Here is a 21403-nt window from a genome sequence, read left to right on the forward strand (position 1 = left end):
ATGACTCTTATATAGTATAATGTATTACCAAACCATGCTTGTTGATAAATGACTCTATATAGTATAATGTATTACCAAACCATGCTTGTTGATAAATGATAAAATTGAGAATGGAAATGGGGAATGTGTCAAAGAGACAACAACCCGACCACAGAACAGAATAGTATAATGTATTACCAAACCATGCTTGTTGATAAATGACTCTATATAGTATAATGTATTACCAAACCATGCTTGTTGATAAGTGACTCTATATAGTATAATGTATTACCAAACCATGCTTGTTGATAAATGACTCTATATAGTATAATGTATTACCAAACCATGCTTGTTGATAAGTGACTCTATATAGTATAATGTATTACCAAACCATGCTTGTTGATAAATGACTCTATATAGTATAATGTATTACCAAACCATGCTTGTTGATAAATGACTCTATATAGTATTATGTATTACCAAACCATGCTTGTTGATAAATGACTCTATATAGTATAATGTATTACCAAACCATGCTTGTTGATAAATGACTCTACATAATATAATGTATTACCAAACCATGCTTGTTGATAAATGACTCTATATAGCATGTATAGTATAATGTATTACCAAACCATGCTTGTTGATAAATGACTCTATATAGTATAATGTATTACCAAACCATGCTTGTTGATAAATGACTCTATATAGTATAATGAATTACCAAACCATGCTTGTTGATAAATGACTCTATATAGTATAATGTATTACCAAACCATGCTTGTTGATAAATGACTCTATATAGTATAATGTATTACCAAACCATGCTTGTTGATCTCCCTGAACTTCTATGGCTAGACCAAAATCAGCTAATTTAACTGCAGCTCCTTTGGCTTTACTGGCTAATAATAAGTTTTCTGGCTGAAAGGATAAAAAAATTCAAGATAATAAATGCAAAAAAAAGTCTCCAATAGATTGATTGATATAAACTTATGCATACTAATACAGATGGTTTGTCCCACATGACTTTATGGTTATATTAATACAGTACTTTTATAGATTTATTTTGAAAGAAACAACTAATATATGTATCATAATCAATGTAGTGGATTGATTGATTGATTGGTGTTTAACACTACTTTCAGCATTTTTGCGCTATTTCGTGCTGGTCAGTTTTAATTAGTGGAGGAAGCCATAGTGCACGGAGAGAACCAAAGTAAGACAAGAGTGCACACACTGAAATGTCTCTCCTGCTTTACTGACCATTGATTTTATGTTGAAAGTCTTAAAGATAAAGGTCTTACTAAAAGCAGCACATAAACTTCATTAAAGATCTATGACCATGAGGTCAAGGTCATATAAATCCTGACGGACAGACATATACACCTTACACCAAATATAGCTGACCTATTGCTTATGATAATTGAAAAACAGACCAAAACACAATAAAATGCTCCGCAGGGCGCAGCTTGATACGACCTCAGAGGTCGAACCCTGAACAGTTGGGGCAAGTATGGACACAACATTCAAGCTTGATACACACTGAATTTGGATTGTGATTAAATATTTGACACAGCATAGGTTTCTGACACAGAATGAATGTGGTCTAAGAACTTAAAAATTTTAAATTGGACATTCACCTATTATGGTCCAATATCCAAAATCTAAATACATGGTTAGATTCAGCATATCAAAGAACCCCAAGAATTCAATTTTTGATGAAATCAAACAAAGTTTAATTTTGGACCCTTTTGACCTCAATGTGGACAAAGTTGATAACTGGGCCCAAAAATCAAAAATCTAAATACATGGTTAGATTCAGCATATCAAAGAACCCCAAGAATTCAATTTTTGATGAAATCAAACAAAGTTTAATTTTGGACCCTTTTGACCTCAATGTGGACAAAGTCGATAACAGGGCCCAAAAATCAAAAATCTAAATACATGGTTAGATTCAGCATATCAAAGAACCCCATATATTCAATTTTTGTTGAAATCAAACAAAGTTTAATTTTGGACCCCAATTTGGACCAACTTGAAAACTGGGCCCATAATCAAAAATCTAAATACATGTTTAGATTCAGCATATCAAAGAACCCTAAAAATTCAATTTTTGTTAAAATCAAACTAAGTTTAATTTTTGACCCTTTGGACCTTAATGTAGACCAATTTGAAAACGGAACCAAAAATTAAGAATCTAAATACACGGTTAGATTCGGCATATCAAAGAACCCCAATAATTCAATTTTTGATGAAATCAAACAAAGTTAAATTTTGGACCCTTTGGACCTCAATGTGGGCCAATTTAAAAACGGGGCCCAAAATCCAAAAACTTAATACACGGTTAGATTCAGCATATTAAAGAACCCCAAGAATTCAAGAATAAAACCCCATTGAAATTGATCAAGAAATAAGCAATTTATACGAAGTATCTTCTTTTGCACAATACTGTGCAATTGAATATTTCTTGCTATTGCGCAATGCTGTACAATTGACAATTTCTTGCTATTGCGCAATATTGTGCTATTGGATATTTCTTGCTATTGCGCAATACTGTGCAATTGAAGATTTCTTGCTATTGCGCAATACTGTGCAATTGAAGATTTCTTGCTATTGTGCAATACTGTGCAATTGAAAATTTCTTGCTATTGCACAATACTTATTATATAATAATTTACACATCCTGTTTGATGTGTATCTCCTACCATATCATTATTATTTGCTTTTAAATATTAATCAGAAATAACCAACTCAAAATGGAAAATTTTAAAAGAAAAAAAAAAGGAAAAAAAGAAAAAAAAAAAATCCCCCCCCCAAATTTTTTGAACCCCCTTATGATTCATCACCCCCAAACTCAATCCCAGCCTTCCCTTTGTGGTATGGTACCTTGCAGTACAATTTCAGAAAGATCCATACACTTGAACACAATTTATTGTCTGGAAACTAGAAAAATGCTTATTTTTGGCCCCTTTTTGGCCCCCAATTCCTAAACGTTTCGGGCAATTACCCCCAAACTCAATTCCAGCTTTCCCTTTGTGATATGGAACCTTGTAGTACAATTTCAGAAAGATCCATACGCTTACACACAAGTTATTGTCATTAAACTAGAAAAATGCTTGTTTTTTGCCCCTTTTTTTGCCCCTAATTCCTAAAATTTTGAGGCAATTACCCCCAAAATCAATTACAGCCTTCCCTTTGTGATATGGAACCTTGTGGTACAATGTCAGAGAGATCCATACACTTACACACAAGTTTTTGTCTGGAAGTTACAAAAATGCTTATTTTTGACCCCTTTTTGGCCCCTAATTCCTTAACTGTTGGTACCATTACCCAACCTTCCTTTCGTGGTATTGAACCTTATGGTAAAATTTCATGGAGATCCATTCACTTAAACTAAAGTTAGAGTGCGAAAACCAATGTGTCTTCGGACGACGACGACGCCAACGTCATACCAATATACGACCAAAAATTTTTTAATTTTTGCGGTCGTATAAAAACTTAACATTGACCAATGAACCATGAAAATGAGATCAAGGTCAGATTATAACTGCCAGACATACATGTGCACCTTACAATTATTCCATACACCAAATATTGCTGACCTATTGCTGTTAGTATTTGAAAAAAAGACCAAAACACAAAGACTTAACATTGACCAATCAACCAAAAACATGAGGTCAAGGTCAGATGATACCTGCCAGACAGACATGTTTACCTTACAATCATTCCATACACCACATATAGTTGACCTATTGCTTTAGTACTTGAAAAACAGACCAAAACACAAAAACTTAACATTAACCAATGAACCATGAAAATGAGGTCAATGTTAGATGAAACCAGCCAGACTGACATGTACCTATTACAATCATTCCATACACCACATATAGTTGACATACTGCTTATAGTATTTGAGAAACAAATCTAATCACGTAACATTAACCTGATCCATGAAATGAGGTCGGGGTCAAGTGAACCCTGTCTAACAGACAAGGAACCCACATAACAAATACAGTTATCCTATTCCTCATAATAAGTGAGAAAATCACATGACAAAAAATTTCAATTTTTTTTTCAAGCAGTCGCTGAACCATGAAAAGGAGGTCAAGGACAATGGACATATGACAGACCAAAACTTCGTAACATTAGGTATCTGCATACAAGATATGAAGTATAGAGGTCTTCTACCTTCTGTAATATAAAGCTTTATACAAATAGTTTACGCTGCCGCTGGATAGTAATACCTATGTCTTGCATACTGCAACTTTCGTCGCAGGCCAGACAAAAACTATTAAACCTTAGTTAATTAAGATTGTAAAACACATCTGGCACATGCTGGATTCAAAATCACAACCACAGTGTTGACTGGCTAGTGATAAAGTAGTTTGACTATTTAAACCACTCAGCCAATGAGGCCCCCAATGTAGATGAATAATTGGTGATATATAAAATTTCATTTTGGTAGTTTTAGCATGCTAACACAGAAATATCTATATATATCATACTTCCACAGTTCTAGGTATACCTCTCTATGTTTAAGACTAAAAGATTTTGGTAATCTAGTATAAAGTAATCTTATGCCAATTATAATTTTAAAATTTCAATTTGTCGGGTTGACATCTGTCATCCCTAGAGGATGTTAGCAGACACTTCTTTCTAAAGAATTTCAGAACATTAATGAGCAAACTCACTTGCTCTCAAACCCTGAATAAAATGTTACCTTCTGGAAAAATGTTTACTTTTAATGATTTTTCTGATAATCCAACTCATTAAGATTTTAAAAAGAGTTAATCCTCATACAGTTTGAAGGGAATCCAACAGAAAACTAGGTAGAACGGTTCTACTGGACTTAAAACGTTTTAATCAATATATTGAACAAGAGTGCACACACTGAAATGTCTCGCCTGCTTTACTGACCATTGATTTTATGTTGATAGTCCTAAATATAAAGCTTTACTACAAGAATCACATAAACTTAACATGATCCAAGAAAATGAGGTCAAGGTCAGATAAACCAAACGGGAAATACATGTATGCCTTACAATCATTCCATACACAAAATATAGTTGACCTATTGCTTATAGTTTCTAAGAAACAAACTTAACCAGGAAAACTGAACATTGACCAATGAACCATGAAAATAAGGTCAAGGTCAAATGAACCATGCCAGACAGACATGTACACTTTACAATCAATCTATGCATTAAATATAGTTGACCTATACCATGAAAATGAGGTCAAGGTCAGACGATACCTGCCAAACAGACATATACACCTTACAATCATTCCATACACCAAATATAGTTGACCTATTGCTTATAGTTCAAGAAAAACAGACCAAAACACAAAAACTTAACTTTAACTACTGAACCATGAAAATGAGGTCAAGGTCAGATGACACCTGCAAGTTGGACATGTACACCTTACAATCATTCCATACACCAAATATAGTAGACCTATTGCTTATAGTATCTGATATATGGACTTGACCACGAAAACTTAAACTTGTTCACTGTTGCATGAAATGAGGTCGAGGTCATATGAAAACTGTCTGACAGGCACGAGGACCTTCCAAGGTATGCACATACTAAATATAGTTATCCTATTACTCGTAGTAAGAGAGAAATTAACAGTACAAAAAATCTTAACTTTTTTTTCAAGTAGTCACTGAACCATGAAAATGAGGTCAAGAACAATGGACATATGACAGACGGAAACTTCATAAGATAAGGCATCTATATACAAAGTAAGAAGCATCCAGGTCTTCCACCTTATAAAATATGAAGCTTTTAAGTAGTTAGTTAACGCCGCTGCCACTGGATCACTATCCCTATGTCGGGTTTTCTGCAACAGATGTCGCAGGCTTGACAAAAATGAAGTATCAGCAAACAGGAAGTAAGTGTCTGACAGATCAGAATAGTGCTAACATGTCACAACTCATCCCTGTTAAGCTGTCGACTACATGTGACATTGTTCTGTTCAGTAGTACCTAAGGAAAAGTTTGATAGAAATATTTGTTGGGACAAACTTACAGACAAGGTGCATGCAATATAGCCCCACTTTGTCAATCAACCTTTTACAGATTGTTCTTATATTGTTCTGTTACACAACTGTCCCAGGTTAGGTGAGGGTTGAGCACTCGCAATCATGGTTAACCCCGCTACATTCTGTATTTGCCTGTCCCAAGTTAGGAGCCAGTAGTTCAGTGGTTGTCATTGGTTTCTGTCTTCAGTATTTGCTTTTCGTTTAATATCGTGTTTTTTTTTGCACAAATCACAACATTGTTTTTTCTAATTGTTTCACATTTTGACATGCAGGGGCCTTTTATTTCTTTCTATACTAGGGTTTGCTCATTGTGTCAAATATCAAGCCTATGTCAAAGAATAAGAATGTTTAGGACACATAAAAGGTTAAAAAAAAAAAAATTCAATTTGACCATGAAGTCATAAGTCAAAGTCATGAGTATATGCTGATATGGGACAAACCATCTTATGGTTAAACACCTTCATGCCAAATATCATGAAAATGTCAATTTGCCTGGACAAGGTAGTAAAAAAACAAGAACTAAAAGAATTACTGACAAAATATCATGTCTCCCTTCGTCTGTTTCAGATTTTCTGATGATATGCAAACTCATCCACACATTTTATTTTGTAATATAAGGGTGATATGACCAAAAATGGAGAAGAACCATGGCATCATGAACTGATTTACCCATCAATTTTCCATGAAACTTATATTCTTTGTTACTATAAATTTTCTATCTGTATGTTCCCTGTAATAAGGATGATGTTCCCTGTAATAAGGATATTCAAACGTCAATTTTAGTTAATTTTCTATTACACAGTCATTTTTATATCGAAATCAATTTCACCACAAAACCAATCATGATAAAATCCTTATCAGTATTTTGTCTCTTGTATTCTACCAGCATTCTAATTAAAACATATAAGTAATCCTTTTCAGAAATGAGGTAAAATGACTTTATTTATCTAAGCTTCAGCAGATTAACATAAGCTGATTTAGTGATAGTCAATACATAATTTTTCAATGACACCTGGTTAGGTATTCCTACATACAATCTTCACTTGAACAATCTTTATTACTGGAAAATAGTGCAGAGATGACATGGACTGCAAGCTATACCAAATTTGAAGAAAAATTATACAGCTTTTGGTAATAAGTTTGCTTAAAAAAATATTTTTTATCTCTTTGGAAGTTTTCCATCGCCATTAGGATATCTTTGACCGTAATGGAATATCCGTATAACAGATGACCACAGATATGTTTCACTTGTCATAGACACATTCTATCCTCACTGATTGCAACTTATCAAACGATTTTGTTTGTCATGAACAATACAGTGCAGTCTTAGTGAAGCATGAATTATCACTCAAAGAAATTTCTCAGGCACATTACCAACCAAATATAGGGAAAGATCTAATTTATTGCTCCAAACAGATACTAAAACAAAACTTTAGCCAAACTTTCAGTATATTCATAGTTACTGTGACCTTGACTTTGACCTATAAAAAAATCAATAGAATCACCTTATTTACAACTGGCATTCTCTATTTAAGTTTGAGTTTGGTGAAGGTTGAGCAAGTGGTTCAAAAGATAACATCCGAAAATCAAAATTTCCCGCCAATTTCAGTTTATCAATGGCTGATGAAATCTTTACCATTAACTTAGTGATCACAAATTCAAAAGGAGTCTTTTTCATCTCATGGGGCAACCAAATCAAATTTGTTAAAAGTTGGCAAAATTAATAGGTATCGTCTTTATTCCATTAGGCAGTAACAAAGCAAGTTTGGTAAAAGTTGGACATAATTTTAAAAGATAACCTTCAGAAACCAAAATTTAGCCTAAATTTTAGTCTATCAATAGCTGCTGGGACCCTGACCTTTTACCCAAAATTAAACAGGGTCATCTCCACTCTATGGGACAATATCAAACAAAGTTTAGTAAAATTCAGACATATGGTTCAAAAGATAACATCAGGAAACCAAAATTCTAACTAAATTTCCATATATTAATAGCTGATGTGACCTTGGCCTTTGATCTAGTGTCTTCAAAATCTTTCTCTTCCCATGGGGCATTACAAAGCCAAGTACGGGTAAGTAAAGACGGCTCAATAGATTTTGTCTGAAAACTTAAATGTTGATGTCAGATGACATTCATCATAAGCTGATTTTGGACTTCTATCATTTTGGCTAATAATTATTTCACTAATAACTAAAGAAACAGTTATGAATTGTAATCTTTCACAACTTTAATTCTAACTGACATCCAGAACTAGGAAGCATGAAAAAGTGCTAATATCTAGTGACAATCCTTTATATAGTGATTATTATATGGAAAATGACTATAAATCGTTCTTCACTATTTAAATGTCATCAATATTAAGTTTACCACACTCAAAGCTGTGTGTTTTTATAACTGAACTTTCTCCATAACTTAACACATTATCATATTTTAAGAATTGTGATAATTGTTTCGTGACTTTGTAACTAGCCATTTGACAAGAAACTAAAGTATAAACACTGCTTAATTGCGTTTGGCATGAAAAGAATTCTATTATACTGTTACAACATACACTGTAGTAATATATCTATAAAGTTACTGTCTTAATGCATCTAAACATGCTAAGCTATTTTATATCTGCTGCAATCTGCAGCTCATGTGAAGTTAATAGCCATTCCTGACATCTCAATGAAGTCATTCATTTTTGTCAACATCAGTTGATTACTCCTTTGATAAATATCCTTACTTACAACCAAAATAAAATGCTTCGCTGGGCGCAGCTTGATACGACCGCAGAGGTGGAACCCTGAACAGTTGGGGCAAGTATGGACACAACATTCAAGCTTGATACACACTGAATTTGGATTGTGATTAAATATTTGACACAGCATAGGTTTCTGACACACAATGAATGTGGTCTAAGGACTTATAAATTATTAATTTACCTATTCAAACCATATCATTATTATTTGCTTTTACATATAAATCAGAAATAACCAATTTTAAATGGAAAATTTTAAAGAAAAATAAAATGCTCCGCAGGGCGCAGCTTGATACGACCGCAGAGGTCGAACCCTGAACAGTTGGGGCAAGTATGGACACAACATTCAAGCTTGATACAGCTCTGAATTTGGATTGTGATTAAATATTTGACACAGCATAGCTTTCTGACACAGAATGAATGTGGTCTAAGAACTTAAAAATTTTAAATAGGACATTCACCTATTAAGGTCCAATATCCAAAATCTAAATACATGGTTAGATTCAGCATATCAAAGAACCCCAAGAATTCAATTTTTGATGAAATCAAACAAAGTTTAATTTTGGACCCTTTTGACCTCAATGTGGACAATGTTGATAATGGGGCCCAAAAATCAAAAATCTAAATACATGGTTAGATTCAGCATATCAAAGAACCCCATATATTCAATTTTTGTTGAAATCAAACAAAGTTTAATTTTGGACCCCGATTTGGACCAACTTGAAAACTGAGCCCATAATCAAAAATCTAAATACATGTTTAGATTCAGCATACCAAAGAACCCTAAGAATTCAATTTTTGATAAAATCAAACTAAGTTTAATTTTGGACCCTTTGGACCTTAATGTAGACCAATTTAAAAACGGAACCAAAAATTAAGAATCTAAATACATGGTTAGATTCGGCATATCAAAGAACCCCAATAATTCAATTTTTGATGAAATCAAACAAAGTTTAATTTTGGACCCTTTGGACCAATTTAAAAACGGGGCCCAAAATCCAAAAACTTAATACACGGTTAGAATTAGCATATTAAAGAACCCCAAGAATTCAAGAATAAAACCCCATTGAAATTGGTCAAGAAATAAGCAATTTATACGAAGTATCTTCTTTTGCACAATACTGTGCAATTGAATATTTCTTGCTATTGCGCAATACTGTACAATTGACAATTTCTTGCTATTGCGCAATATTGTGCTTTTGGATATTTCTTGCTATTGCACAATACTGTGCAATTGAAGATTTCTTGCTATTGCCCAATACTGTGCAATTGAAGATTTCTTGCTATTGTGCAATACTGTGCAATTGAAAATTTCTTGCTATTGCACAATACTTATTATATAATAATTTACACATCCTGTTTGGTGTGTATCTCCTACCATATCATAATTATTTGCTTTTGAATATAAAACAGAAATAACCAACTTAAAATTGAAAATTTTAAAAGAAAAAAAAAAGGAAAAAAGGAAAAAAAAAGGAAAAAAAAAAAAATCCCCCCCCCCAATTTTTTGAACCCCCTTATGATTCATCACCCCCAAACTCAATCCCAGCCTTCCCTTTGTGGTATGGTACCTTGTAGTACAATATCAGAGAGATCCATACACTTGAACACAAGTTATTGTCTGGAAACTAGAAAAATGCTTATTTTTGGCCCCTTTTTGGCCCCCAATTCCTAAACGTTTTGGCAATTACCCCCAAACTCAATTCCAGCTTTCCCTTTGTGATATGGAACCTTGTAGTACAATTTCAGAAAGATCCATACGCTTACACACAAGTTATTGTCATGAAACTAGAAAAATGCTTGTTTTTGGCCCCTTTTTTGGCCCCTAATTCCTAAAATTTTGAGGCAATTACCCCCAAAATCAAACCCAGCATTCCTTTTGTGATATGGAACCTCGTGGTACAATGTCAGAGAGATCCATATACTAACACACAAGTTATGTCTGGAAGTTACAAAAATGCTTATTTTTGGCCCCTAATTCCTTTACTGTTGGTACCATAACCCCCAAAATCAATCCCAACCTTCCTTTTGTGGTATTGAACCTTGTGGTAAAATTTCATAGAGATCCATTCACTTAAACTAAAGTTAGAGTGCGAAAACCAATGTGTCTTCAGACGACGACTATGCCAACGTCATTCCAATATACGACCACAAAAATTTTTTTGCGGTCGTATAAAAAAGGAAAAAAAAAATCCCTCCCCCAAAATTTTTTGAACCCCCTTATGATTCATAACCCCCAAACTCAATCTAAGCCTTCCCTTTATGGTATGGTACCTTGCAGTACAATTTCAGAGAGATCCATGCACTTAAACACAAGTTATTGTCTGGAAACTAGAAAAATGCTAGTTTTTTTGCCCCTTTTTTTGCCCCTAATTCCTAAAATTTTGAGGCAATTACCCCCAAAATCAATCCCAGCATTCCCTTTGTGATATGGTACCTTGTAGTACAATTTCATAAAGATCCATACACTTAAACACACGTTATTGTCTGGAAACTAGAAAAATGCTTATTTTTGGCCCTTTTTTCCTTAACGTTTTAGGCAATTAACCCCAAACTCAATTCCAACTTTCCCTTTGTGATATGGAACCTTGTAGTACAATTTCATAAAGATCCATACACTTGAACACACGTTATTGTCATGAAACTAGAAAAATGCTTGTTTTTTGCCCTTTTTTAGCCCCTAATACCTAAAATTTTGAGGCAATTACCCCCAAAATCAATCCCAGCATTCCCTTTGTGATATGGAACCTTGTAGTACAATTTCATAAAGATCCATACACTTACACACAAGTTATTGTCATGAAACTAGAAAAATGCTTGATTTTTGCCTTTTTGGTCCCTTTTTCATAAAATTTTGAGGCAATTACCCCCAAAATCAATCCCAGCCTTTCCTTTGAGGTATGGTACCTTGCAGTACAATTTCAGAGAGATCCATACAATTGAACACAAGTTATTGTCTGGAAACTAGAAAAATGCTTATTTTTGGCCCCTTTTTGGCCCCTTATTCCTAAACGTATTAGGCAATTACCCCCAAACTCAATTCAAGCTTTTCCTTTGAGATATGGAACCTTGTAGTACAATTTCAGAAAGATCTATACACTTACACACAAGTTATTGTCACCTTTGTGATATGGAACCCTGTGGTACAATGTCAGAGAGATCCATAAACTAACACACAAGTTATGTCTGGGAGTTACAAAAATGCTTATTTTTGGCCCCTTTTTGGCCCCTAATTCCTTAACTGTTAGTACCATAACCCCCAAAATCAATCCCAACTTTCCTTTTGTGGTATTGAACCTTATGGTAAAATTTAATTGAGATCCATTCACTTAAACTAAAGTTAGAGTGCGAAAACCAATGTGTCTTCGGACGACGATGACGACGACGCCAACGTCATACCAATATACGACCACAAATTTTTTTTGCGGTTGTATACAAATCACAAATAATCAAAAAAGATGGACTGTTTGTTAGTAATCATTTCAATGCATGTAGAATTTTTTATGAGACAGAAAGACATCTTATATATGTAAAATTTTATTGGTATTCTTTTAGTTCAGTATGTGTGCAATCACTCTGTGAAGTAAATGGGTCTGGGCTGAAAATCTAGGAGCAATTGATTACACAAATTGGCATGGTCTAGTAAATTTTGTTGAAGGTTTGAAAAAATTGGCGAAAATTCATCAAAAATTCCATAATACCAAGTACACATTATCAATGTTTGTAATATTCTTTCTGTGAAGTTCCTAGTATCTGGGTGAAAAACTATATAGGGAAATCATAACACAAAATAGGTTCCCACTTTTCAATGCTGCATATCATCACCATACTACAAGTCAGTGATCATCTTGTGAAACCTAGCCAAATTCAGGTAAACATTTACATGGAAGGAGATATAAAAAATCTTTACTAAACAAATCTGTCTGTTTAATCATTATGTTCTTTTTTCAGGGACAAAGGCTATGCTTGTTGACTGGCAGGGTCATTCTAGTAATTTCTACATTAGTCAAAGGAATGATTGGGATCAAACTTGTTTTGACTTTTTTCTATCAAGTGGTTGTGAAGATGCGAAGATTTTTTTAACAAATAAAAAGACAGACAATCCACATCAAGAGTTTGCAATAGCTCATTTCTGCCCAAGGGCCAAGAAAACTATAAAGCTATAAAGTTGGGGTAACACTGTTTTCAGAGCCATTTCTGACAAGTTAATTATGGAACTGTAAGTCAAATCTGTTTTCATGATGCAAAAACCAAAGCAATTTAAGGACAAATGATGATTCCAATTTAAAAAAAAACTCTTTTTAACTTTTAAAATTTTAACCTTTTCAGCGAAGCTGCTTTGTAAATCTTTTGAAGAAGTAGGACTAGTATCCCCCTAAATCAAACAAAACCCTTTTTGCTTAAAAAAAATCATGTTGTAAGAAGAGTAAATTATTCTTTTAACTCAAACTTTCTTCTCATTGAAGCAATTGTCAAAAATTACAATGGGTGCATAAGCCGAGTTCTTTTTCAACCGTAGGCATTTTATAAACCATAAATTGACAAAGACCAGATTTATGAATCAAACAATATTGTCCTGAAACATTCTTTTCGTAAACTTTCAGTCTTTTATTAGGTACTGTGACCTTGACCTTTAAACTACTGACTAAAATATCAAAAGTTTTTTTTCCAGGTGGCATTCTCCAGTTACGTTTGGTGTCACAACTTACAACTCATCACTGTCAGCCTGCTGACAAAATATGAAGTCAATTCTGTTCTGTAGTACCTGAGAAAAGTATGAATATGATGTGTGTTGGACAGGCAAAAGATAAGACAGACAAGGTGAATACAATATGGCCACTACTTCTAGAGTAGGAATAGAAATAGCCCTCTGATAAATGATACCTCCCTTGACACCAAAATAGCTTAGTTAAGAGTGTTGTTGATATCATTGGCACAACATATATAACATGTATAAACAAAAAATCTACAAGAGCAAAGACATTTGTCTTCATAAAATATTGTTACACTTAACAAAATTCTAAATTCATAAAATCCATCACAAAATAGTAGGTTCCACCTTGACAAAGATGAAGAATTATACTAATGGATATACAGACAATTCAATTCTCATTCAAATGCCCCCTGTGAATAAAGCAAAGCGTTTCATATCACTTTATCTTTTCCTGAAAATGAAATTTGTGATATTGAAAAAATGTGATTTACACATTATTCAATTCACCAGGATATTATTCTGTGGGTATGGATAGGTAATTGTCTAACATTATAAATTAATAGACATTGACCAAAGAATGATAAAGCTATAACCTAATCACTAGGGTATTTGATTATTTCATCAAATTTCTAATGTGTACGAGCTTATTGATCTATTTCCCACAATGCTTAAGGCTATATACCCTACAAAACAATTACCAACACTAATACCAATTGTAAATTTATACAATGCAACAATGATTTTATGTCCCGATAAATGTTACCCAAAATAATTTTGACCATTTCACATATTTTCAGTCTTAGATGAACGATTTATTGGTTAGTTGTTATTGGCTTTGAACTAGCTGTCAGTAACTGCCAGTACTCTTAGATCTGTACTTACAGACTTTTTGTTGTGGGGATGTATAAATACCCTGCCACGTTTGGTCTGTGTTTCTGTTAGATGTTTTTCTGCTTTATATCAATCTGATGAGTTAAGCCCTTTTCAACTGATATTTATAGTTTGTTCTTATGTTGTACTGTTACACCACTGTCCCAAGTTAGGGGGGAGGGTTTGGCGGCAGCAAACTAGTTTAACCCTGACACAAATTCTGCATGTGCCTGTCCAAAGTCAGGAGTCTGTAATTCAGTGGTTGTTGTTTGTTGCTGTATATCATATTTGTTTTCTGTTCATTGTTTTGTACATAAATCAGGCTGCTAGTTTTCTCGTTTGAATAGTTTTACATTTGTCATCTTTGGGCCTTTTATAGCTAACTATATGGTATGGTTTTGGCTCATTGTTGTTGAAGGCCGTAGGGTGACGCAAGTTGTTAACTTTTATGTCATTTGGTGTCTGGTGGAGAGTTGTCTCATTGGCAATCATACCACATCTTATTTTCATATGTAGAAATTTGCAGAAGAAGCAGTTCTCAATGACAACACAAATTGTATTCCAAAATCATTAAAAAAAAAAAAAATCCATTTGTGATTTGCAAGATAATTTTTAAGTGATGATTATTAATGTCCAGTGGCAAGTCAAATGCATATTCAGGTCAAGAACATGATCATATGATATGACTTTCAACCCTGCTATGTACTCGACTGACACACTGATCTGGATTTTAACTTGCTAGTAAAAAAGTAACAGTCTGCAAAAAGACCTATCACCCTACCTGGACACATTATTCTGATTCTGGGCAGAGCAGTCCTTGCTCTTACTCCTCAATGCTGTGCTGACCTGAGAAGGTGTTATATATATTTATTCCTTTACAATTCCTTGAAAGTATATATTTAAGAAGGAATCTACACATACAAACTTCCATTTACCCTGCTGACCTAAGAAGACCCTTACAAATTCCTGATAAGTATATTTATGAAGAGTGAACAGCATTTGACACACATTGTTTTGGCAATATAGTGCTAAGGAGTAGCACAGGCTGATTTCGAGTAGTCATTAAAACATAAGCAGATCTGTAATTATTTGAGCAGACATTTAGTCCAATCTTGGTATAATCAGAACTAGGAAAACTCAACATTGATTCCTTTCAACATGGGGAAAAAATAAAGCAATATATCCCTCACTCCTAGAGTGTCAGTATAATAATTTGTGAATCATATTTAAATTACTGTGAGACAGTGAGACAAGTGAAAAAGAAATTTTTCACAATTGAAAATAATCAAATTTAGAATGTACATAGTGTTAATGTGTAAAAATTTTCTTTTTAATTTCTGAAATCTGAAATGAAGAAAAAATTGCCCCCCACAATTTCTTTTTTACCCCCCAATTTTCCAAATAAAAAAATCTTCCTGGAAGTTACAAAAATGCTTATTTTTGGCCCCTTTTTGACCCCCTAATTCCTTAACTGTTGGTACCATAGCCCCCAAAATCAATCCCAACCTTCCTTTTGTGGTATTGAACCTTATGGTAAAATTTCATAGAGATCCATTCACTTAAACTAAAGTTATTGTGCGAAAACCAATGTGTCTTCAGACGACGACGTCATACCAATATTCGTATAAAAACTAGATAATGATTCATTAATTTAAAAGCATACTCAAATTATTGCTTGATGTGTTTCCTATGCCACTGTTATCTCAAAATATGTTAGTCTTTTTCTGTGCATATAAAATTATGTAAGCCTAGGACTTATAGACTAATTAAACTGACAACCTTTCATATGTAATAAGAGATCAGTCTACGAGATTTGTTTATTTTGATTACTGATGGTAATTCATGTGATGAAACCATACTGATTGTCACAGAATATGTCTGCTAATGGATTATTATAATGCATCTATGGAAAGTATGCTTCAGTTAGCATCATAAATCTTACTTGTCTTTTCTTATACGCTCCTGTATCCAAGCAATTACTATTGGTCTTGAAAGATTCTAAATGTTCAAAAAATGTTCCTGGGTTTGGTACATGTAAAATATATCTATACAATTTCTATTTTTTTTAATTCTCTAAATGAGTGTAAATGAAGTGAAATTTCAATAAAGCTCATTTTGAAAAGATTCTTTAATGTGAATTTCACCATGCTGCATTTACTAATATCATTTTATTGCATTTTTCCTTAAACAGTATCTTCTAAAAATCCATGTCATTTCCTGAAGTTTCCTTCCTGACTAAAGTAATATTACCCTTCCTTATTCCTGTTAGAGAGGAAGAAATTCATTGCAGAGAAAATGTTGGTATTTGTAATATTCAATACTACAATATAACTTGTGACCTCGCAATCAATAATGTTTTTCTCGCTACAGAAAATGTGCAAGTCAGTGTTGTAAAGGTTGGAGGTATTGTTCTAAATATTAGATTAGGAAATTTAACTTCCCCTATTTATAGCTGCTTTAACCTTGTATTTGTAGGATTTATTCAATCTCCTAAGAGACATTTTCCATCAAATATTAGTTAATATTGATTATGAAAGAAAATTTATAATGACCAAAAACCAAAATTTTCCCAAATTTTCTGTCTAATTTTAGCTGTTTAGACCTGACTTTTGATAAGTTACCTTAAAATAAATGATATTATCTCCCAAACATACATGTCATCCTAACTTTTGTAAGATCTGAATTGTATAGGGGGGAAAATGTATGTTGATAGCAAAACAGACTACTAGACATTAGCATAAGATCCAAGTTCAAGGGTGTGAAAATCAGCTAACTTATAAACATGTTCAATAAAGACACACATTCAAGTGTTAAAAAATTCAAGTGATGTAAACTTTCCTTAGAATAGTGGTAATACAATGTTACTATGAGCTAAGTTGTTGTGTTTAGAACACAATGAGTGGATATAACTATGACACAATCCCTCTCAGGGGGATATAGCTACCCCAGTATGACACACTCCCTCTCAGGGGGATATAGCTACCCCAGTATGACACACTCCCTCTCGGGGATATAGCTACCCCAGTATGACACACTCCCTCTCAGGGGGATATAGCTACCCCAGTATGACACACTCCCTCTCAGGGGGATATAGCTACCCCAGTATGACACACTCCCTCTCAGGGGGATATAGCTACCCCAGTATGACACACTCCCTCTCAGTGGGATATAGCTACTCCAGTATGACACACTACCTCTCAGGGGGATATAGCTACCCCAGTATGACACACTCCCTCTCGGGATATAGCTACCCCAGTATGACACACTACCTCTCAGGGGGATATAGCTACCTCAGTATGACACACTTCCTCTCAGGGGGATATAGCTACCCCAGTATGACATACTACCTCTCTGGGGGATATAGCTACCCCAGTATGACACACTCCCTCTCAGGGGGATATAGCTACCCCAGTATGACACACTCCCTCTCAGGGGGATATAGCTACCCCAGTATGACACACTCCCTCTCAGTGGGATATAGCTACCCCAGTATGTCACACTCCCTCTCAGGGATATAGCTACCCCAGTATGACACACAACCTCTCAGGGGTATATAGCTACCCCAGTATGACACACTCCCTCTCAGGGGGGATATAGCTACTCCAGTATGACACACTACCTCTCAGGGGGATATAGCTACCCCAGTATGACATACTCCCTCTCGGGGGACATACATGTAGCTACCCCATTATGACACACTACCTCTCAGGGGGATATAGCTACCCCAGTATGACACACTCCCTCTCAGGGGATATAACTACCCCAGTATGGCACACTACCTCTCAGGGGGATATAACTACCCCAGTATGACCCCTTCTAATGAGATAATCTATCAATACATGATAAAACAAATATATTTCCCATCTTTTGTGGTGTTAACAATTAAAGCAGTGCTGTCAGTCATCTGTAATAGCCACCTGTCCTTCTAACATTTAAATGTGAGAGATTAGCATAAATTCTTCATTCCATCTCTCTTTCAACATTTATTTTTTGGTCTGGGAAAAGAAAAACAATCAGTTGTATAATGAAATATTACATATATATCTGCAATATGCGTAGTGGTTTCAACCAGTATAAATGAAGCCGAATGTATCTTGGAGCAGTTATGAATCAGACTCCCAGGTACTTTACAATGATTAATATAAAAACATTTGTCACAATTAGTGTCATTTATTCAGTCTGGCAGAATTTCATTTATTGATTTTCATCATTTTTATCCCAGGGTGAAAGATAATGATTAGGAAAATGAACAGATCAAAAGATTAATTAGATGGCTATATAATTATAGTGTGTTTATATAGAATTATAAAGGAACAATTCAAACAAAATGAGAATTCTTCTTGTAATTCCTGGTTATCAAAAATTTGACTGAACTGATGACTTTAAAAAAAGAAGAGGTGGAAGAAAACATCAAGGAGACAGTAACCCAAAAAACACAATTTACCCTGATGTCATCCCATAGCTTTGACTGGCAAGAGCTTAGTCACTTTTCTCAAAATCAAGGTCCCTATATTGAGGAATTAAATTTCTTCTACTGGAATTTACATTTTTTCATATGTCAATGCAAGTTTGCTGACTCAAAAATCAATCAATCATAAATTAAAGTACTCCTTTATTTTGCTGTGTTTCAATCTTTGATTAAATGTCATGACTGGTAACCTTCTTAAAAAAATAGTTTTCCCAACAATGTTTGCCTGTTGTGGTCAATCTAACTTATTTTTGCATTTAAATGGACAGTAGCTACCATTTTCAGAAATGCAATATTTTTTTATTTAGATGACAAATTTTGAACAAAAACATAGAATAGTTAAAAAAGTATAAATCATACCATCTCTATTTATCTTACATTTTGCATTTAGAAGATTGTCTACGTTTCACACCTTAAATCAATTTTTGACTACCAGACAAAATTTCGATGTTATGCCCTCCCATATTCCTATGATGCTGACTGCTCAATTACGGGGAAAATGTCACATAGAAGAAAGCAATTGGGTGGACATAAGGTTGGTTCTGACAGATTCTGTGAGAAAATGGAACACAAAAGAGGTTAAAAACTATCATTTATCGAAAATAAATAATGGCAAAGAGATTGCTGTTGTTAGTGATTTCATGACAACAAAGTATCTTATTCAGATATTCATTAGTATTACAATTAACAAACATATGTATAATTTCAGCATTATTTGAGAACTTTTTTGGTTGAAATAGAATTAAAGGTGTTGAAAATTTTGACATTTTAACATATGGCATTAAATTCATACATATATAAAGAAATAATAAAATATTCATTAACACATTATGTACATGCTTATCTTATCATTAATTTCTATATATCAGGGTTATTTAAAATGTCTCAAAGCCATCAGCAAAAGTCTGGAGAACAAACCCACTGCATAATTTATGAATTAACCAGACAAGTAAAACAATATGAGTTATGAATCATTAGCACTTCTATGGTTTATGTAAACATTGTTCTTATTGTGAAATTTTAGTACATGTCATTTATCTTGGCAGCTTCAAACTTTCTCAAAATTCTGCAGCTTCAAACTTTCTCAAAATTCTATATAATCATAGCAAAGTTTGGAAAAACTACCACTTTAAATCTAAAGATCGATGAGTCATGTTTTTCTTAATCTGTTATTGCTTCTAAATATGCCACTACATAGAAAATATGCATGCATGAAAATTAACAATTATTTTGATACATAAAAGAGAACATCTGATCTTAATGGCAATATTCAAATACAACATCCAATTCAATGAAACCTGCATAAATATGTCATTCTGCGATGGATTAAAACTGCTCTAATAATACAAATACCCCATCAGTACCTTTAATTTTAAAGTTGCAAGTATAGATACATGAATTATGGAGAGGTATTCAAAATGTCAACTTTTAATTAATGTGACTTTTCAAAGGATGATAGGAAATCTTTGGTTTAACAGAGACTGTTGCCCATATTTATTTGACAAAGTGCACTGTATTTCTTTTCTGGACTAAAAAATTCCCAACAAAGCTGTAAAAAATCAAGAACCGAAGAAAATTAAATTAGTAGCAATTCTTTTTTATCAGATGGGAATATAATGATAAACAAATGATCTACCTATAACTTCATTACAGACATACAAAGAATGTTAACCGCACTGCCTCATTGATTATATGTAAACATATAAATGGAATTTGTGCATTTCATTGACAATATCATTCCATGAATAATTTAATTTCATCATTGCTATGAAACTGTATTAAGTCTCTGGATGTTAATCGTAGAACACTGACATCAAACCTTCAAACTGTGTGCCATCCTAGAATTACTCTACTGCCTATAATCAATATTGGTGGCACATTAATATGCAATTTCCTCAGGGTGTGATTTCTTGTGAGATACAGGTCATGTAAATCTCAAATATTATGCAATGATCAAAGCATTCTGTCAACAAGATCTGAAGAGCAAATCTACAACCAGCATTTAATGTGGACTTCTATTACTGATGGATATAAAACACAGCTTTTCTAAGATTTCATTTATTCTATTACTACTTTTTACGAGGGTATTGATCTATTCAAAAGCAGTTGACAGTGTTTTGTTTCACAAATAATTCATAACACTGAACAGATTTGCTGTGATAGAAAAACATCATAAAGTTTCATTCTCAATTTTAGCAATACATCAAATTTTTTGGAGAAGTTACAAACAAAACTAGTTAACACATTTATACAGCAATACTAATTTCTCTTCTGTAACTAACAATTTATTCAATTACCACAAATGTCCTTGAACTGATAGTATTTCTATTTACTTGTCCTTGACATTTATGACCTTAAACATGAACTAACAGTATATTTAGATCCATTTCTATTCAACCACAGGCTTTTACAGCTGTTAGACCTAATTTTAAGCTATGAAAAGTAAATACAGAGAGAAAATAATAAACTATTATTTATCAGAAAAATCTGTTGAATGCAATATGGCCTTTTACAAATGTTGTATTACCTTCAACTACAACATACATTATTTTAAACAAAATTCAACAAGCATGTAAAACATAACAAA

At 33.5% G+C, this 21403-nt stretch overlaps 1 protein-coding gene across 4 annotated transcripts in view; it reads right to left on the minus strand.

The window, feature by feature from the left end:
- LOC127708856 (calcium/calmodulin-dependent protein kinase type II delta chain-like) overlaps positions 1-21403 on the minus strand; it is a 126062-nt gene that overhangs the window by 58270 nt on the left and 46389 nt on the right. For all 4 annotated transcript variants that reach the window (XM_052214021.1, XM_052214023.1, XM_052214022.1 and 1 more), the window contains exon 7: positions 798-900. In XM_052214021.1, the coding sequence (XP_052069981.1) occupies positions 798-900 (103 nt within the window). The remainder of the gene's footprint in view (positions 1-797; positions 901-21403) is intronic.

Source organism: Mytilus californianus, unplaced genomic scaffold, assembly GCF_021869535.1.
Source record: "Mytilus californianus isolate M0D057914Y unplaced genomic scaffold, xbMytCali1.0.p SCAF_7, whole genome shotgun sequence".
Lineage (NCBI taxonomy): Eukaryota > Metazoa > Mollusca > Bivalvia > Mytilida > Mytilidae > Mytilus > Mytilus californianus.